At 38.9% G+C, this 22,390-nt stretch overlaps 1 protein-coding gene across 1 annotated transcript in view; it reads right to left on the reverse strand.

Annotated features, from left to right (window-relative positions):
- Positions 1-5,536: 5,536 nt before the first annotated feature.
- Positions 5,537-22,390, reverse strand: part of LOC132140556 (argininosuccinate synthase-like) — a 31,913-nt gene continuing 15,059 nt past the window's right edge. The window contains exons 9-15 of the mRNA XM_059549334.1: positions 21,249-21,339; positions 18,543-18,627; positions 18,317-18,381; positions 14,800-14,931; positions 14,016-14,172; positions 5,755-5,820; positions 5,537-5,682 (exon numbers count right to left, since the gene is read on the reverse strand). Coding sequence (XP_059405317.1) covers positions 5,634-5,682; positions 5,755-5,820; positions 14,016-14,172; positions 14,800-14,931; positions 18,317-18,381; positions 18,543-18,627; positions 21,249-21,339 — 645 coding nt within the window. The 3' untranslated portion in view covers positions 5,537-5,633. The remainder of the gene's footprint in view (positions 5,683-5,754; positions 5,821-14,015; positions 14,173-14,799; positions 14,932-18,316; positions 18,382-18,542; positions 18,628-21,248; positions 21,340-22,390) is intronic.

Consider the following 22,390-nt stretch of genomic DNA (forward strand, 5'->3'; position numbering starts at 1 on the left):
GAATTTATTTATTTATTATTTCTACTTACACATCATTAAATATAATGACTGTGATCTGCCTTATTGTCTTTTTATTAATTATTATTTATATTATTATTCATTTATTTTACATTTATTCGCCTTGTTTTAGCATTTAAATGAATTAATGTTAAGAATAGAGTGTAAAATGACACACGCCGAGCAGAATCTTCCTGTTACTAGGTAAAATATTATTAATTAATGTAATATTTGAGCTGTGAGTGTGAAATGTGAAATATAGGGCAGAATCTGAACTTATAATGTACTTCTAGACCAGCCTGCTGTGGTTGTTAATTAAACAACTAGAAACATGATTCAGGACATTTCTACAGATGCATCAGTCTATATAAAATCCATAATAACATGGTCTGAATCAGGAGAAAAATCTGCACAGATCAGATTCCAGATTCTTACCATTCTTAAATAAAGACACAAACACCAGAGAATATTTAGTATGACTAAAGATATAAAGCTTTGTTTCTGGGAAGAAAAAACATGAAAAAAATAAAACAAGGACAAATATCTGCCAACGAGGTCTGAACTTAATTCAAAGGAAAAACAAAATCGCTTTTCTGATCCCGTTGGCAGATTTTTCTTCTTGTTTGAAGCATATCTAAGTAAATACATCTTGACTTTTAAGCATGTTTGACATGCATCTGTGATCATTTTTTGAAACCAATTAAAGTACATTCTTTGCTTAGAAACGAAGACAAGGAAAGTTTGGGCCTTAGACACAGATGATCCGTACACAGGCTTTCATCAGCGAGAGAGCGTCTGAGAACCACAGAGCCTCTCAACGACTCAATTACACGGAGGCCCTGCGGTGAAAATAACAGATGTTTTTGCAGAGTTTTGACCCCGTCCTGTTGTCGGCCGTTCCTTGTCTCTCCTCTTTCTCTTTGTCCAGCACTTATTCTCCACCTGTCCTGTTTTCCCGGAGGTGTGCGGATGCATTGTGTCGCTGTGAGGTAATAACAGGTAAATGCAGTTGTTTGTGCACTTCTCCCAGCATGCTCTAACAGGGACAGACTTCTGGCCATTACAGCAGACGTGGATGAAAGCTTTCTGTGCAAATGCAGTCATTCTCAAACAAATGCACATTGCAGAGAAAAACCTGAGAGCTTCACACAAACAACGTTTAACATTCAAGAATCAAGTGAAGCTGAGATGCTTCAGTCCAATAAGAGTTATTCTGACCTTTACTTGATCAAAATCACTCAAGATTTGACACCAGAAGCTGAACGCTTGTACGTTTACAGAAAATCATCCATAGATCCGAATACTGTGATGAAGAGCTATTGATTGAGCGGCGGCTCCTCAGGGGTTAACATGAGATCAGTCATTAACCCCCTCAGATGGACTACATTAAGCAGGAGGCAAAATATTTATATTTTTTCATCAATATTTTATCACGTGCAAAGCCGGAAACAAAGATACAGCAGCTTTGAAAGTAATGGCCCCATCTGCTTTTATAGATCTAAGAGCGGCTGATTCTGCCCTTTGACAGGAACAGACGTCTGGACACACACACACACACACACACACACACACACACACACACACACACACACACACACACACATATACATATATACAAACCCGATTCCAAAAAAGTTGTGACTGTACAAATTGTAAGTAACAAAGGAATGGAATAATTTACAAATCTCATAAACTTATATTTTATTCCCAATAGAATATAGATAAAATATCAAATGTTGAAAGTGAGACATTTTGAAATGTCATGACAAATATGACATTTTGGATTTCATGAGAGCTACACATTCCAAAAAAGTTGGGGCAGGAAAAGTTAAATGTACATATAAGGAACAGCTGGAGGACCAATTTACAACTTATTAGGTCAGTTGGCAACATGATTGGGTATAAAAAGACTTGTGTTTTACTGTTTACTCTGGCAAATCTGTGCCCTGAACACAGAGCAGTAATCAGAAATGATGCGAAACGAAGGGTTTTGTCTGAACAGAGCAGCTCTTTGTGTGACTTTGAGTGACAGACAGCAGGATTGGCTTTCAGAGATTGATTGTGTCCCAGAATCCCTTGGGGCTACGGCGTAATGAGACGTAATGGAGGGAAGGTCATGGATGATTAATTCACCTGGATGGCTCGCCATGCTTTCATACCTCGACTGACAGGTAGAAGATCTGAGAACGTGAGACACAGGAAGCTGCTGACTCCACTTCCTGTCTGTGGCAAACACATGAGCGGAAACAAACACCACAGCATACCAACATACTAATGCTGATTCAGAGATCAAGTCAAGCACATTGCATTCTGGGAAAGAGTATTCAGTGCATGTCAGTCATGCATCAGGTTTTCATCATTTTATAGTTTCATATCCTGATAGTCTATCATTTACAGTCCTGCTCATAAGTTTACACCCCCTTGCAGAATATGCAAGATATCAATAATTTTAAAGGAATAGTTCACCCAAAAATTCTAATTTATCCTCAGGCCATCAGATGAGCATACATATGAGTTTGTTTTTCTTCATCAGGTTTGTAGAAATGTAGCACTGCATCAGTGTCTCATCAATGGATGCTCTGCAGTGAATGGGTGCCGTCAGAATGAGAGCTGATAAAAACATCACAATAATCCACAGCACTCCAGTCCATCAGTGAACATCTGGAGAAGACAAAACCTGAAACACATCCAGCATTAAGATGATTTTAACTCAAACACATAGAGTCTATAATCCATAATAACACTTCCTCCAGTGAAAAAGTGGTAAAGTCTGTGAGATTAAAAGTCACAATTACCTTTTTTTGTAGTGGAAACAAATCAGAATTGTGAGATATTCAATTCAATTCAAGATATAAACTCAGAATTGCAAGAAAAAGCCAGAAGTGCGAGATACAAAGTCATAATTGTGAAAAAAAGTCATAACTGCAAAAAAAAAAAAATCATAATTTCACTAAAACAAGTCATAATTGCGGGAAAAATCATATTGCAAAAAAGTCATAGTTGCTCTTAGAAAGTCATAATTGCAAAAAATTAATGATTGCGAGTTATATTCATAATTGTGAAAAAAATCATAATTGTGATTTGTGAAATATAATCAATTGCAAAAAAAAAGTAATACGAATTGCAAGAAAAAAGCCAGAAGCGTGAGATATAAAGTCGTAACTGCAAGATACAAAGTCATAATTGTGAGATATTGTCATAATTGTGAAAAAAAGTCATAACTGAAAAACAAAAGTCATAATTGCGGGGAAAATCATATTGCAAAAAAGTCATAGTTGCTCTTAAAAAGTCATAATTGTGAAAATAATTAATGATTGGGAGATATAATCATAATTGTGAAAAAATAATAATTGTGATTTGTGAGATAAAATGAATTGCAAAAAAATTAATAATTGCAAAAAAATGCGAGCTATAGTCATAGTTGCGAAAAAAGTAATAATCGCAAGATACAAAGTAAAAACTGCGAGATATAAAGTGATAATTGCAATTTTTTTAATTCAGTGGCAGAAATGTGTTTCCAAAGCTAAATGACATATTTTGACCTCAAAACAAATTAATTTATTTTGCTACCTTTTTTGTCTTTTGGAAGTTGCATGTATTTTTCACACGTACAGAACATGTGTTCAGTGCTCACACTGTATAGCGGAGCAGAGCGCGTGAGAGCAGTGTGTGACGCTCCTTCAGCCTGAGCGACTAATTCAGCACTGGCTTCATCTCAGCAGAAGAAATGTCCAAATTGCAGCAGGCCCGAGTGATCTCCAGGCAATTTGTCTTCCCGTATGCACGTGCTTGTAAATAAAGGGGACCGGTGGTGTAATTGGAGGAGCGGATGGAGACACCTGCGGTGTAATTGAGCAGCTGAAGCAGGGGATTCTGGTCTGGCTGAGAGACTGAACGCATCTCTGCCGTCTATTACCAGCAGCGGGGGGGATCCAGGTTCTGTCCCCACCACACAACAACATTCAACGAGCACGATGGAAATGGAAAGGGAGCAGAAAGCCACAGTTTGGCACCTTAAGAGGAAGAAGTGCAGAAGTATTTGTTGATGGAGAGTAAATGGCTTTGGCGAGGACTGAAAATATCACCGATGTCACATCATGATGGTTATTTGTTCTTTCTCTTTGCTTTAAAAGCTTGGTCTGAGAGAAAGATCTGCAATGAGAAACTGATGATTTAAAGATCAGTAAACACCAGAAAGATGGACTGAAGGACGTCTGAAGACCTTTCATGTCTAAAGGCTTCAAATGCAGCTCATTCAATCAGAAATTAGAATTAAAGGACTGTCACATTATACATGTTGAACAACAATCATAGCATCATTCATGTCTGTCTTTTGATTAATTGCTTTTGTTCCCCTTTCGTAAGTAATGTAAATGCATAAGTGTAAAATTCATAAGAATAAATACATAAATGTAAAATGCATCAATGTACTGTATAATGCATATGTGTAAATTTGTAAATGTACTGTAAAATGCAAAAATGTAAATGCACTTTGTAAAATTTGTAAGTGTAAATGCATGAGTAAAATGCATTGTGAATGCAATAATGTAAAGTGCATAAGTTTACTGTAAAATAATTACATTTAAATGTGTAAGTGTAAAATGCATAAACGCAAATGCATTAATGTAAATGCATGTGTAAAATTCATAAGCATAAATTTAAAATGTATCAACGTACTGTATAATGCAGAAGTCTAAATTTGTAAATGCATGAGTAAAATGTATTGTAAAATGCAGTAATGTAAAATGAATTAACTGTAAAATAATTACATTTAAATGTGTAAGTGTAAAATGCATAAGTATATAATGCATAAACGCAAAGGCATAAATGTAAATGCATAAGTGCAAAATAAATGTGTAAAACGCATAAATGTGCATAAATCACATGACTGACAAACTGATTTGGCCTATTTTGAGTGTTTTAATCAGATTTCATCAGTAACAGGATAGTTAGATGCAGAGCTGGGTGGTAACTAATTACATCATCTGATTCCAAAAATTAAGTACTTGTAATTAGATTAAATGACATTTTAAAATACTCGTGATCAGGCTACAGTTACTTTTTTAATTATCACTCAGATGATTATTTAATCATGTATTACTGTGTCTTTGGAAGTCTTTTGTCTTTCAAATACATTAAAATGGAAGGTTTTTTTTTACATGTAATGCAGGGATTCCCAAACATTTTTTACTTCTGTTTTTGTCAGCCGAACCTCTTTCACCAGATATATTTACTTGAAGTACCCCTGAATAAGTATTTCATTATTAAAAATCATATTTGCACGTTTACTGATCTCTGTTTGTTATTGGTCATGCAGGTAAACAGATAAAATATTAAGGCATTTTATAGTAAGTGTTTTATTTTGATCAAAAGTTATTTATTTTAATTGAACATTTTTATGATTAATTAATGATTAGCTTTTCATGAACTCATGAACCCCCAGCAGTTGCTTCACAATCCCCAGTTTGGAAAACATTGATGTAAAATATTTAATGCACTTCATGTTGTTAATAACAATGAATGGAATTTTTTTTTTTTCTTCATCTCTGTATTTTAATTTTTTTGTCATGTAATTTGAAATCAGTAACAGAAGCTCAGTAACAGCTGACTGAATGACATTAATATCTCTGAGATCTTCAGAGCTTCTTCTGCGCGGCTCCCTGCAGACGGTTGTGTTCCCGCAGCCTGAAACACAGCAGATCATCTGTGAAACACCTCGATCAGAGACAGACACTCATTCAGACTGCTCTGACTCACCTGACCGCATTGATCTTGATGAACCCAGAGGCATCGCAGGGGTCGTAGTCGCCCTGCACATCCATACTGTCAAGAGAAAACCAGATCAATACAGCAATAACGACTAAAAAATCCAAGTACCCAACAACTAAAACAAACTGAGAGAAAACTTACAGGGAATGATACTAGAGACAGCAAATCAGAAACATCATACACAAATATAGACATACAACTGTTCAAAAGTAGTTTACATGAAGTAGTACACTCTTCTGCTCACCAGAGCTGCATTCATTTGATCAAAAATACAGTAAAAATGTAAAATATTTTACTATTTAAAACAACTGTTTTGAATCTGTGTTGAAGTGTAATCTATTTCTGTGATGCTCCGCTGTATTTTCAGTATCATTCCTCCAGTCTTCAGTGTCACATGATCTTCAGAAATCATGAAAATATGATGATTTACTGTTTGAGAAACATTTCTGATTGTTATAAACTTTTAACACAGTTGTGCTGCTCAATATTTTTATGGAAACTGTGATGCATTTTATTTTTCAGGATTAACAGATTAACAGAAAGTATAAAAAACCCAGCATTTATTTGAAATAGAAATCTTTTGTCACATTATAAATGTCCTTACTGTCACTTTTAATCAATTTAATGTGTCCTTGATGAATAAAATAATTAAATTCTTTTTTATATATATTTTTTCAACTAATGCTATGAAACGATTAATTGTGATTAATTGCATAAAAAATAAAAGTTTGTTTAGACAATGTGTGTGTGTGTGTACTGTGTATATTTATTATGTTTGTATAAATACACACACATGCATGTATATATTTTAGACAAAAAAAATATATAATGAATATTAAATATGAAAAAGAATAGAGCAAGATTGTTTTAGAGTCCATTTTTGCTCTTCTGACAGAAAACTACAGGAGTCCTAGTACAGAGCAAGTCCAGAGAAGATCTGGAGCTAAAAGAGTTTCTTTCAACCGTCATCAAACACACAACTTCCTCCAAATGCAGCCATTAGACAGATGGAGCTGCCCTCAGGACACACAGGGGTCAAACCTCAATGATCTCCTGTTCCTGACATCATCATCACACGCACATCAGACCGAACCCTCTGCGAACACACACCTCACAGAAAACAGGAAATGTTTGTCCTTTTAGCTGCAGCAAAAGATTTACGTCAAGACCTCCGAGAAGTTGTGAAAATGTTGTGTCTGCTCAATTGAGCACCTTCCTGCACAAAAATGATCTGTATGAAGAATTTCAGTCAGGTTTTAGGCCCCACCATAGCACAGAAACTGCACTTGTTAAAATTACAAATGACCTGCTTCTTGCGTCAGATCAAGGCTGCATCTCATTTCTAGTCTTACTTGATCTTAGTGCTGCGTTCGACACCATAGATCATGACATACTCATAGATCGATTACAAAACTATACAGGTATTCAAGGGCAGGCTCTAAGATGGTTTAGATCCTACCTGTCCGATCGCTACCAATTTGTTTACTTAAATGGGGAGTAATCTCATTTATCATCAGTAAAATATGGAGTGCCACAAGGATCCGTCCTAGGTCCCCTTCTATTTTCAATATACATGTTGCCTCTTGGTAATATTATTAGAAAATACAGAATTAGCTTCCACTGTTATGCTGATGATACTCAGCTATAAATCTCAACGAGACCAGATGAAACTTCTAAATTATCTAAGCTAACAGAGTGTGTTAAAAATGTAAAAGATTGGATGACAAATAATTTTCTCCTATTAAATTCGGATGAGACAGAGATGTAAATTATTGGACCAAAAAACAGTACACAGAATCTTGTAGATTACAATCTGCAACTAGATGGATGTACTGTTACTTCCTCTACAGTCAAAAATCTGGGTGTTATATTAGACAGCAACTTGTCTTTTGAAAATCATATTTCCCATGTTACAAAAACTGCATTCTTCCATCTTAGCATTAGCATTTGAATAATGTATCTTAAATTGTGAGTGTAGTTGCATCTGATCAAATGCGCATTTTAATTCTTTAGCTTGGGTTAAACTAATTAATTTTACTTTGTTGGATCAGCACCTATGCTAATGATGTCTCTATTTGTTTCTATGTTTTGCCACGGGATTTATATCCCGTGGTAACTAGGATTTACACAAGCTCCAGTCTGGATCCAGAACACCTGAGAAGAGATGATGCTGACCCTCAGAGGACCCCAGATGATGCTGACCCTGAATCAACAACAGAACTAACAAATATTGCTACAAGTGTGACTGCATCATATAATAATTATTAATTATTAATAATATTAATAATGTTCATCGTCTGGCTGACTTGTATTAATTTTTCTAAAAATCCTTTCATACGTCGCAAACTGACAGTCACCACTTATAAGCTATTACTAAATATTGTAGAAACATAATTTTCTGTAAAGTTGCTTTGTAACGATTTGTATTGTAAAAAGCGATATACAAATAAACTTGAATTGAATTTGAAGTTTTTGTATTTCAGTGACACATTTGCATGTTCCTGGTCACATGACGTGCAGGTAAATAAATGCCATTTTTAATACTTTTTAAAAAAAAATTTTGTCTTTGTAGCTGGACTTTAAAGTGGACCCAAAGAAATTATAGTCTGAGTCCACATTACATTCACACATACAGGAACATCTCGGTTAATGGAGACTACTTCGTCTACTTCGACCAATCTACTTCGAGTGTAAACTAAACAAGCCAATGCACATTGGCATGCAATTATTGCATCCAGCTGTCGCTGATCACAGCGCACAGTACAATAAGGCATCAGGTGCAATCCATACCAGGTTTTCGCCGAGGAGCCGAGCCGGAGACCCGGCAGCTCAGCGGCGGTACAGCAACCATGGCGACGGGATGTGGCGTCTCCGTTCCCTCCTTCAGGGAACGAGGGTTACCATACGTAACCGAGACATTCCCTTTCATTCAGTACTCTCATGGTCAAGTGCCATGGGGGCTGCCCCTTCCAGTGCCCTGTGCAAGCCGCCTGCACCCCTAATAGGTGTAGGCTGTGGCTAGGAACAAGTAGTTCCACTCACCATTGTCAAAGCACTATCTCACTGTTTGAGACTGGATAACACTGGGAAAACTTGGAACGCTTGAAACAGGGATGCTGCGGAAGCCCCATCTTTCCCAAAGGAGGTCTCGGGAGCAAATACACATATAGCATCTGTTTAGGAGTATATGGAGAAATATGAGGTGATTAAAACCCTCTTGGGAAGGCAGAAGTCTGCCAGGGAAAAACAGTCTCTAAGGCTATACCATGGACTATACGCATGCGAGTACTGCTTAGGTCTCAATATGGAACCCAACCTTCCATGGTTCTCACAGATTCATCATGAAGGCCTGGTGCCGGACGTTCCACCGCATCCAGCTGCCAAGGGGATGGAGGATCTCAACAGGGTCTACAGTACAAACAATCTGGAGCAGTTTAAGCAAGCCACACTAACCGGGGCCTCTCGGTGCCACTACGAATTTGAGGTTAGAACACAGGAGGATACCGGCTCTACACGAAGGCTATAGAACCTAGTGAACGGTTAGGGGTCGCCCAGCCTGCAGCTCTACAAATATCTGTCAGTGAGGCACCACGAGCCAGCGCCCAGGAGGATGCAACACTTCTAATTGAGTGAGCTCACAACCTGAACGGGCAGGGCACACCCTGTGCTCGATAAGCCAGGGTTATGGCATCCACTATCCAGTGGGCCATCCTCTGCTTAGAAATGGCATTCCCCTTCTGCCGGCCTCCATAACAGACAAAGAGCTGGTCTGAGGTCCTGAAGCTTTGTGACCAGTCTACGTTGTATCTCAATGCTCGGACAAGACAGAGCAAAGTTAGGGCTGGGTCTGCCTTCTCCAGGGGCAGAACTTGCAGGTTCACCACTTGGTCTTTGAAGGGTGTAGTGGGAACCTTGGGCACGTAGTCAGGCCGGGGCCCCAGGAATACGAGCCGGAGACCTCGATTTTCCAAGACCATATTTTTTCTGGCAGTGACTTTCTCACGTTCTTACAAAAACAAGCATTGAAGCATTGGTTTATGGTCTGAAAACAGAATGTCCTGAGTGTGCAGGTTAAAAGATAAAACAAGATCCAGTGTATGGCCCAACTTATGCGTTGGCCCTTTGACCGACTGTAACAGCACAGGTGTACATTAAAGTCCCCAATAATTAAAAAAAACTATCGAATTGTGTAATCAGCCTACTCAAAAAATCAGAAAATTCACTCATAAAATTCTTATTTGGCTTTGGAGGACGATGTACAAGAGCTACTAGCACAGGATTAGTCAACATTATCTGAAACGTTTGTAGCTCAAAAACTATTATAAATTTCATTAGAGATTGTCCAACATCCGATATCATTTTTTGTGAGGATCTATGCATTCCTAACAAGACTTATTTAACATTCAACAATGATAAGCCCTGGTTTACAGCAAAACTCAGACATCTTTGTCAGGCCAAAGAGGATACCTACAGAAATGGGGACAGAGCCTTGTACAATCAGGCCAGGAACACACTGAACAAAGAGATTAGAGCGGCTAAAAAGACCTACACTAAAAAATTGGAAGACCACTTTACTTCCAACGACTCAACTTCAATGTGGAGAGGACTGAGGGACATCACTAACTACAAGACACCATCCCCCTGCACTGAGGCTAATCAACGATTTGCTAACGACCTGAATGAGTTTTATTGTAGATTTGAAACCCCCAACACCCACTCTGACCATCTCTCTAAACAACCGTTAACACCTCCTGCAATCCCCCTCTCCAGCCCTCCTGCTCTTCAAATCTGTGAAGATGATGTGCGCCAGGTCTTCAGGAAGAACAAAAGAAAAGCACCAGGCCCAGGTCGCGTTACACCAGCCTGTCTGAAGACCTGTGCTGACCAGCTGGCCCCAATCTTTTCACAGATCTTCAGCAGATCTCTGGAGTTGTGTGAAGTGCCTTCCTGCTTCAAATGCTCCACCATCATCCCCGTTCCAAGGAAACCCAAGATAACTTAACGAACATAAAGAACTTAACGACTACAGACCTGTGGCTTTAACATCTGTCGTCATGAAGTCGTTTGAAAAACTGATCCTGGCTTATCTGAAGGACATCACTGGACCCTTACTGGACCCCCTGCAGTTTGCTTACCATAATAGGTCCATGGTTGATGCAATCAACATGGGATTGCACTTCATCCTGCAATCTGGAGAGAACAGGGATTTATGTGAGGATCCTGTTTGTGGACTTTAGTTCGGCTTTCAACACCATCATCCCAACAGCCCTCCAGACCAAACTGACCCAGCTCTTTGTTCCTAGCTCTATCTGTCAGTGGATCACCAGCTTTCTGACAGATAGGCAACAGTTAGTGAGATTGTGGAAATTCATGTCAAACAGCTGCTCGACCAACACTGGTGCCCCTCAAGGATGTGTTCTCTCCCCACTGCTCTTCTCCCTGTACACCAACGACTGCACCTCTAAAGACCCTTTTGTCAAGCTCCTGAAGTTTGCAGATGACACTACAGTCATCGGCCTCATCCAGGACGGTGACCAGTCTGCTTACAGACAAGAGGGTGAGTAGCTGGCTGTCTGGTGCAGTCTTAACAACCTGGAGCTGAACACGCTCAAAACAGTGGAGATGATCGTGGACTTCAGAAGAAATCCCCCTGCACTCTCCCCACTCACCATCATGAACAGCACTGTGGCTGCAGTGGAGTAGTTCAGATTCCTGGGAACCACCATCTCTCAGGACCTGAAGTGGGACAATCACATTGACTCCATTGTGAAAAAGGCCCAACAAAGATTGTACTTCCTTCGCCAGCTGAGGAAGTTTAACCTGCCACAGGAGCTGCTGAAACAGTTCTACTCAGCCGCCATTGAGTCTGTACTGTGCAATTCAATAACTGTTTGGTTTGGTTCAGCTACAAAATCAGACATCAGAAGACTACAGAGAACAGTTCGGACTGCTGAAAGGATTATTGGTACTCCCCTGCCCACCCTTCAAGAACTGTATACATCCAGAGTGAGGAAAAGGGCTCCGATACTCACTCTGGATCCCTCACATCCAAGTTTCCCCATCTTTGAACTTTTTCCATCTGGCCGGCGCTTCAGAACTGCAAATACCAGAACAGCCAGGCACTAGAACAGTTTCTTCCTCCAGTTAATTAACCTGTTGATGAACAGTTAAATGTTCCCCAATTATACAATAAAAATGTGCAATATCCTTATATTTATTTGTTACCCCTCCATCCTAGTACATCCCTGCATCTTACTCAATCCTATTCCATTATCATTTATAGCACAATTGTTTATACACTTATTTATTTTTAAAGTTTTTTTTTTTTTGTCTGTGTGTTGTTGTCTCTGTGTACTGGAAGCTTATTTCACTAAAACAAATTCCTTGTATGCGCAAGCATACTTGGCAATAAAACTCTTTCTGATTCTGATTTTAGCACTAGAGTCAGGTCCCAAAGGTTATAGAGGGGGCCGGGAAGGATTTAACCTCATGGCCCCTATAAGGAACCTGATGATGAGGTCATGCTTACCTAAAGACTTCCCATTCACAGGGTCATAGTACACAGCAATAGCAGCAACCTGGACTTTGAGGGTGGAGGGAGACAGCCTTTGCTCCAGCCCTTACTGCAGAAAGGAAAGCATGACCGCAATCGAGCTTCTTCGGGGGTCTTCTTGGTGAGAATGAACAGGTTCCATATCAAGGAGTAAGTGTCTCTCATAGACAGTGCTCTTGCCGAAGTGATGGTGTTCACTACCTCCTGAGGTAGGTCATCTAGAACCTCCAGGGACCAGACATGGAGTCTGTATGCGGGTCCCAAAGGTGCCCCATCTCTGAGTTAGTAGATCCTTCTTCAGAGGAATCGGCCAAAGAGGGGCAGTCGCGAGGAGCACTAGTTCTGGGAACTGGGTCTGAGTGGGCCAATTTTGTGCCAGTAGCAAGTCTTGCTCCTCGTTCTCCCAGACTTTGCACAGTATCTGTGCGAGAAGGCTCACTGGGGGAGAAACACTGGGGGAAATGCATATTTGCGTTGGCCCTGCGGCCAGCTGTGTGCAAGTGCATCTGTGCTGAGTAGAACAGCTGGCAGTGAGAGGTCTCTGGAGAAGCAAACAGGTCTACCTGGGTGGCTTTGAAACCGTCTCCAAATCAGCTGGACCATCAGGGGATGGAGTCGCCATTCTCCTGGGAGCATTGCTCGAGACAGTTCATCGGCTGTACGGTTGAGCAGGCCCGGAATATGAACAGCACAAAGTGACCTGAGGAGGTGTTTCAAAGGAGGAGGTGGTGGGCGAGTTGTGACATGTGACAACTCTAGGCAATTGATGTGCCAATGCAGCTGCGGGCCCATCCGAACCCCTGAGACTGCATGCCCATGGTACGTGGCCCCCCAGCCAGTGGTGGAGGCATCCGTGTAAACCACAGCATGCCAGGAGATCTGTTCTAGGGGCACCCCTGCCCGGAGAAACGTAAGATCTGACCTCTGGGTGGGGGTTTGGCGACAGGCTGGTGTAACTTGGACCCACCTCAGGACTCGGTTATAAGGCCAGTGTTGGAGCATTCTCATATGTAACAGGTTGAGTGGTGTAAGTGCCGATGTGGCCGCCATATATGCCCTAGGAGCCTCGGAGTTTCAGTGGGACCGCTGTCCTGCCCTTGTACGTATTCAAGCAGGTTAGTGCCAACCGCGCACGTCCCTCTGCGAGGCGCATTGTCTGTTTGACTGAATCCAACTCGATAACAAGAAATAAGATCCTCTGCATCGGCGAGAGTTTTCTCTTTTCCAAGTTGACCCAAAGGCCCAACAAGCTGAGGTGCCGGAGCACCAGGTCCCTGTGCTCACACAACTGATCTCAATATTGTGCTAGTATCAGCCAATCATCTAGATAGTTGAGAATTTTTTTGAATTTTATAATTTTTTTTTATGCAACCAAAAATTATGATAATAATACTTAGTTTTTATTTAATATTCTAATATTGTAAAATTTAATATTATATGATTGTTTTACATATTTTAATCATATTTTTTATATAATAATACAAATAATAATTATTACCATTATATTTTATATTAAATAATTTTTACAAACATATTTTTGTATTATAATATTAATAACCATTATTATTATTACTATCATTATTTAACTTAAGTATAAAACTGAACAGAAAAATATTATTGTTGTAAATGACAATGGTGCAATAAAAAAAGTGCTAAGAACGGCAGAGTCTAAATGAATAATGTGGCGTGTTTGTACCTGACCAGCTCCTCGTTGTACAGGGATTTGGGCGACTCTCGGCCGAGGATGTACACCTGACCCTTAAAGACAGACAGCTGCACACGACCCTCCACGTTCTCCTGAGATTTATCAATGCAGTGACGGACGAACTCACACTCAGGACTGTACCAGAACCCTGAGAGAGAGAGAGGGGGGGGGGGGGGGGCAGAGAGAGAGAGAGAGAGAGAGAGAGAGAGAGAGAGAGAGATAGAGAGGGGGAGAGAGACATCGAGAGAGACAGAGAGAGAGAGGGGGGGGGGGAGAGATAGATAGAGAGGGGGAGAGAGACAGAGAGACAGGAGACAGAGAGAGAGAGGGGGGGGGGCAGAGAGAGAGAGAGATAGAGAGGGGGAGAGAGACATCGAGAGAGACAGAGAGAGAGAGAGAGGGGGGGAAAGATAGATAGAGAGGGGGAGAGACAGAGAGAGAGATAGAGAGGGGGAGAGAGACAGAGAGAGAGAGGGGGGGAGACAGAGAGAGAGAGAGAGAGAGAGAGAGGGGGAGAGAGACAGAGAGACAGGAGACAGAGAGAGAGAGAGAGAGAGAGGGGGGGGGGGGACAGAGAGAGAGAGAGAGAGAGAGAGAGAGAGAGAGAGAGAGAGAGAGAGAGAGAGAGAGAAGAGTTCCATGTGAATATCTGTTACACTGTCATTTCTTTCTGTGATCAAAGCTGAATTTTCAGCATCATTACTCAATGAGCATGCTCTTTTCTGAAGTGTAAATGTGAGTTGGTTTGTGATCGCTGCTTGACCCTGATCCATACCGTTATAGATGAGCTCAGAGAACTTGATGCCGAGACTCTGTTTGATCTTCCGAACCTCTCGGTCCATCGTGAAGGTCTCAATGTCCAGATGAGCGTGGAGCAGGATGGTTCCTCCAGGGGTTTCGTAGATACCTGATGGGTAAAGAAGATTAATGGAAAAATCAATGGTTCAGCCCAGACGTAAGAAGAAAACAAGAGTTTTCTGTGCTGATCTCAAAGGGAACAGTCCCATTAATTCCAAGCGATGGTTGTCATGACGACGGGTGTTGATGGGCACATTGACATCTGCCACATGAATAATAATAGAAGAGGAAAGCATCAGCTTCACTCTACCCTGCAATTTACAGAAATGAAGCTTCGCTCGGCTGTCTGAGGGGTCACAGGTGATGATGAACGGACACCTGAACGTCCAGCGGCTGCTGATTGTTCAGAGCTCAGAGCTGACAGACAGGAAGGAAGTCTTTACACAAACACACACGATTATGATTGACTGTGTCCATGCTATAGGCATACACACCATCCAGATTAAAAACCCAGGAACAAATCATTTGTCATTTCAATTTAGTTTAGCTTGACATAACACACACACACACACACACAGTCACCTGTTTGAAAGTGTTCACATTGATGTTCACTGCTAAAAAAAAAGTAAAATAAAATAAACACAAAAAAATAGAAAAAAAACCTTAAAGGGGTCATATGATGCTATTTAAATTTCTCCTTTCCCTTTGGAGTGTTACAAGCTCTTGGTGCATAAAGAAGATCTGTAAAGTTGAAAATTCGTTGTGAAAGCAAAACTACTTGGTTTGGTCTTCTAAAAGACGACATGACTAGAAATCAGTGGTTAAGTTGAATTTCAACACACTGTTCCAGAACAGTGCAACCCTAATATTCAGATGTGTGCAGTGTATTTTACAGAGGACTGTTTCCTGTGACAGTAGCCTACTATGCCAGTGTCTGTTTCTATAAAGTGGGGCAGTTCCAACTTTGCAACGACAGTCTGGTGCTTCTGACTCACAGTCTGTAAGTATGTTTTCATATTTAAAGAATTTGTCATTGATGATTCAAAGATCAGATTCAGTTTCAGAGCAGTGTAGAGTAGAGCTTGTTGTTTGTTGTTTCTCCGATCACAAATGCAGACGTGGTTTTTATGTTTACGCAGTGCAATTCGCAACACAACGCGTAAAAAGACAGTATAAGTCATTATAATCAGTAATTATGTCCACTGGATGCAACGAATGCCTCGTTTGTAATAGGTTTTATTGGATTTGTCTGGTCGTGCTGGGACACATCATCACAGTATAGTGAGGGGCATAACATTTCCATCACTCTCTTGAGGGATTCGTCCAATCAAAACACACTGGATAGCTGACCAATCAGAGCACACCTTGCTTTTTCAGAACGATGAGCTTTGTAAAAATCGACACGTTTCAGAAAGGCGGGACATAGAGGAGAAACAGTAACGTACAGTATGTGAAAAATGATGTGTTTTTTAACCTTAAACACAAACACATTTCATTACACCAAATAATGTTCATTTTAGCAATGTCATGTGACCCCTTTAAACTAAACAAAAATTTTAAATGCTGCACTGGCAGCTATCTGAAAAAAGTTGAAAAAGTTGAAGCACTAAAATACAAGAATAGATTAAAACCAAACTAAACAAAAATGATTACATCTAAATAATAATATTTTAAATGAAATGAATAAACATATACACTATTATTGGTTTTATAATTTTTTTATAAGTAATAATAAAAGAACACTGTTCCCACATTAACATATGCTGCCTTAAATCATGACTTTAATTATTTCACTACTTGATGTTTCCTCAAAACTTCATTTCTAAATATTAGCACATTTTAATCAAAAAAATAAAAAAATAATAAAAATAAATAAAATAAAAAATAATAGAAATGAAAGTTAAATATTTTAAAAGAATGTTAGCACTTTTATCATGGTCTTCTATAATAACAAAAGTGTATCTTTACAGAAATAACAGCATTTAATTTCTAATAAAAACATACTGACCATGTCATGACCTACAGTTTTATAAATATTTAGAATATGAATATTTTTTATTTTACTTTTAATTTTTAATAGTTAAAATCATGATTTAAATATGTTAATGAAGGACCAGTGTTCTTTTAGTTTGAATTGTTAATGTTTGAATTAGCGTTTGTTTTAATATTTCTACTTTTTGTTTTAATTTAGTTTTTGTTATTTTGATTTGTGCTTTTTGTCATTTTTATTAATTAGGTTGTGATTTGTCAGATTTGTTATTGTTCTTGAACATTAAACCAATGTTTGAGTCTTTTCTGCTCACCAAAGCTGCATATATTTGGCCAAAAATGCTAAATGCATGTGATGATGAAGTAACTCTGCAGTGATTTGTTGTTCTGTCAGCGAATGACAGTTTGCGTCTGAACCTCTGTCTCTCCGTCTGAGTGAACGTGACACACATAAACACCAGTTCACTTCATTCTGCTGGACCGTGTCACATAAACACAGGCTGTCAGGGGCTTTATTGAACATCCGAAACACTGACTTTCAGAAGAATAGGTCTGATCTTCTGTGAACCGTTGGGAAAACAAGACCTTGCGTATTTTTCCAATTCCGACCTGCCACTCCGGAGACAGTGGAGGAAGACGATTTGCCAATCAGAGCGGCGCGAGGCCGACCGACCCCAATACAGAGACATATTCATCTGAATCTGGGATTCTGACACGGCTCCTCAGAAAACATTTGATGGAAGGGAGGAAAAGCTTTTTGCCAACAGTTGGACAAACATCAAGCGTGATGAATTCAGACGTGGAACTTAGATACAGTTCAACATTTAGGAATTAAAAGCAAAGCGTTTCATTGTAACATTACAGCAAAGAAATTATAATAAAATTAGCACTTTGAAAAAGTTGGTGTAGAAGCTATTTTCACTCAGAAATTGCTAATAAATTTCACAAAGAAACTTTTTCGAAGTAGAAGAATTATGTTCTTTTTTTTTTGTAAAACACCCAAACATACTTGTAAAACATTTTATTTACAACTATGAAAACTCATCTTTTTTATTGTGTGAGTTATAATTAAAAACAAATATTATTATTATTAGAAAAAATATATTATATTCATTTAACATTAAATTAAAATGAGTGTGTATAATTTTATATATACCTTTTATTTATAATTTAATTTTGTTAATAACAAAAACTACAACAATGTAGGAAATACATGTATTATTAACAGAAATAAATCAATAATAAATTCTATATTAAACAGTGTGTAATTTATTATATACATTATTATTATTATTATTTAAATATATATATATATATATTTTATTTATTTAATTTGACACAGTATTGCAACAACCATTCCTTTCAGTAGCAACGCCAAGGTCATGGGTTTGATTCCCAGTGAATGCATGAACTGATCGTATGTCTATCTTGAATGCAACGAAAGAAGTCACTGTGGATAAAGCATCTGATAAATGCATAAATGTAAAATGAGTTGAGATTCGTACCTCTGGACTTCATTCCAATGAAGCGGTTCTCCACGATATCGATTCTCCCCACACCATGCTTTCCACTGTGAAACCAGAGAGTAGCTTATTGATCAACAAATACATACAAATGCACATATTCTTCAGTGACACATAGACTTGCTGTACCAAATGACAAGTGTATGTTAATGTGGTGGATTATGATCAGCTGCTGAAGACCTGACAGTAAACTCTCCTTCATGCTCACCCGATCTCATTCAGATAGCAGAAGATCTCCAGAGGCGTCTCTTTACTCGTTCCTTCCTTAACATGCGTGACTCTGACTGGAACACCTGAGAGAACCAACACACATCAGTGTGAGGAACATCATCCGCATCAGAGAGAGAAGAGCGGCACCAGAAGATAACACCCAAACGAGAGAGAGAACGACAGAATGACAGATGGATGGGTGGACGGACGGATAGACGGCAGATATATGGACGGATGGAAAGATGGATGAACGGATGGAAAGATGGATAGACAGACGGATGGATGGATGGATGGATGCTGAGACAGATGGATGGATGGACCAATGGATAGATGGACGGATGGAAAGATAGATGGATGGATGAAGAGACAGATGGAAAGATAGATGTATCGATGGATAGATAGATGGATGGATGGAAAGATAGATGGATGGATAGCTGGATGGATAGATGGATAAATGGACGGATGGATGGATGAAGAGACAGATGGAAAGATAGATGGATGGATCAATGGATAGATAGATAGATAGATAGATAGATAGATAGATAGATAGATAGATAGATAGATAGATAGATAGATAGATAGATAGGTAGGTGAAGAGACCAATGGATGGATGGATGGATGGAAAGATAGATGATAGATGGATGGATGGATGGATGGATAGACAGAAAGACAGACAGAGTATGTTTTAATGTTTTTATCACTACATCTGTTGTTTTGTCTGCTTGAGTAAATTGAGAATGTATTTATCTTTCCTTAAAGGTGCTCTAAGTGATGTCACACATTTTTTAGGCCAAAACATTTTTTGTCACATCCAGCAAACATCTCCTCACTATCCGCTAGCTGCTTGTCCCCTGAACACACTGTAAAAAACGGGGTCTCTCTAGACACCACAGGCTCCACAAACAACAAGAAAAACTAACTGGGCTCACCCGCACCACGAAACATTACAAACTGTTCCAGCCAATAACCGACAAGAAAGATTTGGGGGTGGGGTTTGGGGGGTTAGTGCACGGATGAGGAGGAGGGAGGGTCTAGCTAGCCTCCGTTTTGTTTGACAACAATTTGAATGTCAACAAGAAGTTACGACTCCCGGCATCGCTTAGAGCACCTTTAAATAAATTAGTGACATCTATTTCATGTCTACGTGTGGCTGAAGAGTCGAGATATGTGTTTTTGTGGCTGTTGTGAAGTAAAATGATCAGATCAGTCTGATTGTATTCCAATAACATCAGCACAAACACACTCAACTCCCATAAATGAATCACGCTGAAGAGTCGACTCGTTCACAGCTCAGAGGCCAGAGGTGGAGGATACCGACGGATCGGGGGGGCTGAAGGGAAAGAGGGCGGAGAAGACTTTTGAATGAGAAAGAAAAGATCCCTACTCGGATCTGATTAGCATTTAACACATTCCTGAAGGAGAGCCTGCAGTTCTGCTCATCCGTTCAAAGCTGTAAACGCCAAAAATTAGAATTTTTAATCAACAACAGTTTATAGCGACTACGTCTCCGGAAAGAGAAAAACAGCATAAAAGTATCTTAATATTAGTCCTCTGTGACTGCAAGATATGGCACCAGGTTGGACATTTATGACCTCAAATATCAACTCTCATGGCTAATACAGTCTTTTTAATGACATTTCTTATACTTTTTGAAGCTTATAAGTCACTTTGAACTGTTGTTGCATGAAAAACGTTTGGCCAAACTATTCCCTTGAGAAATATTCTCAGGCGAGAAGTTTTCATATCCAGAGTCCCCAGACCACAGGGCACCCAAAAGACAGACAGACAAAGCCCTCCAGCCCTTCAGATAGTTAATAATTAGATTAAACGTTCAAATAAATGAAACACTGCATGAAGACAGAGCCATTTCTCTCTCTCTCTCTCTCCGCATGCTCCGCACTCTTTCTCTCGGTCTTAGAAAAGCAACAATAGGACAGAAGACACAGTTGTAGGAAAAATTACCGCTTTACATTTTTCCACTCTTTCCCCGTCTTTCGCGCCGTTCTCCTTTTGAGGAGCAGCAGAAGACATTGCAAAGAAACGGGGGTTAAAATGACAAGAGGGAAAAGGTTTGGTCGTTAAAATTCTTTTTTTCTGTGCTGAGAAAGTGAGGAGAAGAAAAGACGGAGCAGAATAGAAAGATAAACCAGGTCTTTACAGGAGCGGGCCGGCGACGGGGGGCTTCTATTGTGAGAATCACTAAAACAGCTTTTCTCATGGACATTAAATGGACGTGCTCAAATATCTATGAATACTGATGGCCGATCAAAACGGATCATAGAGCACAATGACATCGCTGTCTGATAAAATCACATTACTAGGTCACTCGGGGTCCCACACAACCATTGAAATTCTAATTCTGCAAATATGGGAACCGAAGTTCGACTCCTTCACGCACTTTGTTTAAGTGTCTGGAAACAGTTTCTTTGAGAAACCAGCGGTGACTGACCGAAACATTTCACTGCACAAACACACGCTGCTTCATTATATACTATACAGCACATCTCCACTGCATGAAGCCGATCACTGAGATGCATGTAAAGAACAGATAAATGAAAACAACTGCAAATATATATATATATATATATATGTGTGTGTATGTGCATGTGTGTGTGTATACACAGTGTGATGCATGAGCATGGCTTCAGTGGTAAACTACTATGAGATTTGTGCCTGTAAACGGCTCTGAGACACTTTGACTAACCTTTAGTGAAGTGGATCTCCAGCAGGTCTGGCTCATTGGGAGAATCTTCTGGGTTCTTGGTCATCTGGTAGAGATCTGGAGGAGCGTGATTCTGACAAACAGCATTCATTCATCAGTACATCTGAAGCTTTATGACTTTAGTGAAGGCTAACTTATATATCGTTCTGTCAAACGATTAACCGCATCCAAAGTAAAAGTGTTTATTTACATAATGTATGTGTGTGTACTGTGTATATTTATTAGGTTTATATACTGTAAATACACACACATATGGTATATGTTTCTTAAATACATACTGTTTGGATGTGTATCTATATAAACATAATAAATATACTATGTAAACAAAAACGTTTACGTTGAATGCGATTAATCATTTGACAGAACTACTTAAATGCTTCATTAAAATAAATCAATATAATTGTAGAATACAAAAAAAATCCAAATTAAATACTTTCAAATATTTCATGTGACATTAAATGGCATCAGAGAACCGTAAAACATGTAAATGTGTTGTTTAATTGTTGAAATATTATATATACAATATAAAATACAAAATAAATATGCATATGGTCCAGTGGGAAACATTATATCTCGCAATATTTTCTTTGTATCTCATAATTTTGAGTTTATATATAATTTTTTTGTTTATATCTCGCAATTCTAAATTTGTATCTCACAACTTTGACTATGTCTCAATGCTGAGTTTATATCGCAATTTTGAATATATAACTCGCAATTCTAAATTTAAATCTTGCAATTTTGACTTTATATCTCATAATTTTGACTTTATCTAAATTTGGAGTTTATATCTCACAATTCTACATTTATATCTAAATTTTGTGTTTATATTTAAATTTTGAGTATATGTCTCCACTTTGAGTTTATTACTTTATTTTGAGTTTTTTTTCTCATAATTGGGATGAAAAAGTTAGAATTGTATGTCCAATGTTCTCTAAGTATCACATCTCATGGTTTCCACTGTGCTTTGCCAAAGATTGCAAGAAAAAAATAAGAAGAATTGTGAGATGAAAAGTTATCTTTTTTTATTTTTTAATCAGTGGCAGAAACTGCCTTTTTGTATGTTATGAAAACATTATTTCTGAACATTCAAAACCAGTTTTTCAACGTTTTTCGTTATATGA

The sequence above is a fragment of the Carassius carassius genome, chromosome 5 (genome assembly GCF_963082965.1).
Source record: "Carassius carassius chromosome 5, fCarCar2.1, whole genome shotgun sequence".
Classification (NCBI taxonomy): Eukaryota; Metazoa; Chordata; class Actinopteri; order Cypriniformes; family Cyprinidae; genus Carassius; species Carassius carassius.